Source organism: Fragaria vesca, linkage group LG5, assembly GCF_000184155.1.
Source record: "Fragaria vesca subsp. vesca linkage group LG5, FraVesHawaii_1.0, whole genome shotgun sequence".
NCBI classification, from domain to species: domain Eukaryota; kingdom Viridiplantae; phylum Streptophyta; class Magnoliopsida; order Rosales; family Rosaceae; genus Fragaria; species Fragaria vesca.
In genome coordinates this window covers 12,611,332-12,613,634 of record NC_020495.1, presented here as the reverse complement: position 1 = coordinate 12,613,634, position 2,303 = coordinate 12,611,332, and the positions used below count along the sequence as shown (strand labels likewise).

At 41.5% G+C, this 2,303-nt stretch overlaps 1 protein-coding gene across 1 annotated transcript; it reads right to left on the bottom strand.

Moving 5' to 3' along the window:
- Positions 1-250: 250 nt before the first annotated feature.
- Positions 251-1,829, bottom strand: LOC101290767 (1-aminocyclopropane-1-carboxylate oxidase homolog 6-like). Its single transcript, XM_004299668.1, has 3 exons — positions 1,230-1,829; positions 611-985; positions 251-508 (listed from the first exon to the last, which is right to left on the bottom strand). The coding sequence occupies exons 1-3, from the start codon at positions 1,704-1,706 to the stop codon at positions 251-253; spliced, it is 1,110 nt and encodes a 369-aa protein (XP_004299716.1). The 5' UTR covers positions 1,707-1,829.
- Between the last annotated feature and the right edge of the window lie 474 nt (positions 1,830-2,303).

The following is a 2,303-nucleotide window of genomic DNA, read 5'->3' as shown; positions in this document are numbered from 1 at the left end:
TCAATGGTTCATCAAGTTTAACGAGACTTCTATTGGTCATTGATCATGTATGATATATATCTTTGATTGAGACTTGCTCAAACCTTCAGTAGGATAGCTTAAAAATGCCGCCACCAACAACCATAATGCGTTTTAGGCGTAAAATTTACTTACAAAACCAAACCAAACATATATACGTGGAGACATTATTATTAATCCATTAATTTCAGTAGGCAAATAACTATATGACATATTAATTACGTGCATTGATTTAGTGTAGTGTAACTCTTTCTACTATGTTTTTGCCATCTAACCCTTTGCTGTAAAAGCTCTGAATGAACTCTGGCACAGTGAATCCTCGATAAAGGGCTGGTTTCTCTGCAGATAGTAATTCTGGAAGTGGCCCAAATTCATCCGACTCTTTCCAACCCCCCAAGTTGTTAAAAATCAGGACTGAGATTCTTGGTTCCTTTGATGAGTTTGCCAATACTCGATGCTCCACGCTTTGATACTCCCCGTTCGATATGATCTGAGCATGCAAAAAAGGTAAGTTACAACCTATCTATAAGTTACAATAAGAGCTTTCACTGGGCAGTTAATTAGTACTTAGTAATGTACTAATGGATCAAACCTGTATGAAGTCGCCAATATTAACAGTCAATGCCCCAGGCAATGGCTTGACATCCACCCACTCATTCTCATGCTTCACTTGCAACCCTCCGACCTGGTTCTGCAGCAAAACCGTCAAACCTGCATCAGTGTGAGATTTGATTCCCACTGTCAGATCTGGTTGCGGACAGTAGGGATAGCAATGCCCCAAGAATAACCTAGCTTTCATAAATCCCAACTCCTTGAACTTCCCAGCTTCCAAACCAAGTCCCTCGGCCAACAACTCAAATAACGCCTCGGCTACTTTGGATGCATGAAAGTCCCATGTAATGGCCTCCTTACGACAGATCTCTGGGATATCCTCCTCCACCTTCATCTCCTCCGGTGCCGTAAACACCTGATTCACCTCATTAATATCAAATTCTTATCGTTATCCTTGACGTGTTCAAGATCGAATTAGTGATGAAATTAGGGATGAAAAGTTGGGGAATGCCAAGCAATACACTAAAGATTTGACCTAGAAATAACAAAGATATCAAATAAGAGGGAATAATTAAGAGAATAAATGTTGTTGATAATTCATGCATAGAAAACGGGGGAATAAGCCCCCAGCCTGGAGCCTTTGGGTAGTCTCATCTCACCTGAAGGGAGTCGTGCCAGGTGGCCGCCTTACTCCGGTACAAGTCATTGTTGCTAGTGTACATGACTCCATGGTGCTCTTGTCGTCTGTAGTGTTTGGCTTTAATCTCGTGCGGTTGTTCATGGAAGGCTGTGATGCTTCCGATTGTCTCATCAAGGATTGATGCTGGTATACCATGGTTGATGACTTGGAAGAAGCCCCACGTCGACGCGGCCTCTTTGATCTGTTGAATGATTTTAGGACGGTGGGTGGGGGAGTAGAGGTTGGCCAAGTCGAGGAGGGGGATGGAGGGGGTAGCGTTGGTGCTAGAGTTCAAGTTCTTGCAAGGTAACGTTTCGGGTGGATGTATGAAGAAGCGAGGAATAGAAGTGATGCCAGAGTCGGAGAGACCCTTTACTCCCATCTTTGATTCGTCGAACTCTTTAAGTTCTTTGAGCCGATCATATTGGGAATTGGAAGTAGCACAATTACCTGCCATGTATGTTCTTGATCGATCACCTCACTTAGCTTCGGTTAATACTGCATGTGATAAAACTGTGGTTTGGTACTATTATACGAAGCAAATAGTACTGTCACCACCATGTATATTTATAAACTGATCGACGGGCCGCCTTGCTAGGTGGCCGAATATATTGAAGCAAGGAAGGAATATATTAGTTTAAGCCAAGTTGGTCATATGATAATTATTTATTGCAGTTATTTACTATGATTATCATCAGTGTCGTGATTTTTCTGTCCGCATATATATATACCCTGCGCGGGGTGGCCTAATATATGTACTCGATAAAGTTGAATATTCTGGTAACAGCTAACTTTGTCACTAATTACTGATATCAGGAATCAAATTTTTGGATTCAGACATGCCAACCGGTAAAAGTTGCTGATCTCCGTGACCAACCAATTAATTCTCTCTCTCTCTTGATTGGATAGTCATGGAGACCTGCAATATTTGCTGGTTGACAAATCCGGATCCCAAATTTTTCAACCAGCAACCAACAAATTTGTCGACCACCAATAATTATCTAAAAAAAATTGTCATATATGATAACATAAACATGGTCCTCTCTCTCTCTCT

Excerpts from the sequence above, each read along its gene's own strand:
- LOC101290767 (XM_004299668.1), bottom strand. The coding sequence starts at position 1,706 with ATGGCAGGTAATTGTGCTACTTCCAATTCCCAATATGATCGGCTCAAA. Across the intron at positions 986-1,229 it reads CCTGGCACGACTCCCTTCAG|GTGTTTACGGCACCGGAGGA; the intron begins GTGAGATGAGAC and ends GAGGTGAATCAG. Across the intron at positions 509-610 it reads ATATTGGCGACTTCATACAG|ATCATATCGAACGGGGAGTA; the intron begins GTTTGATCCATT and ends TTGCATGCTCAG.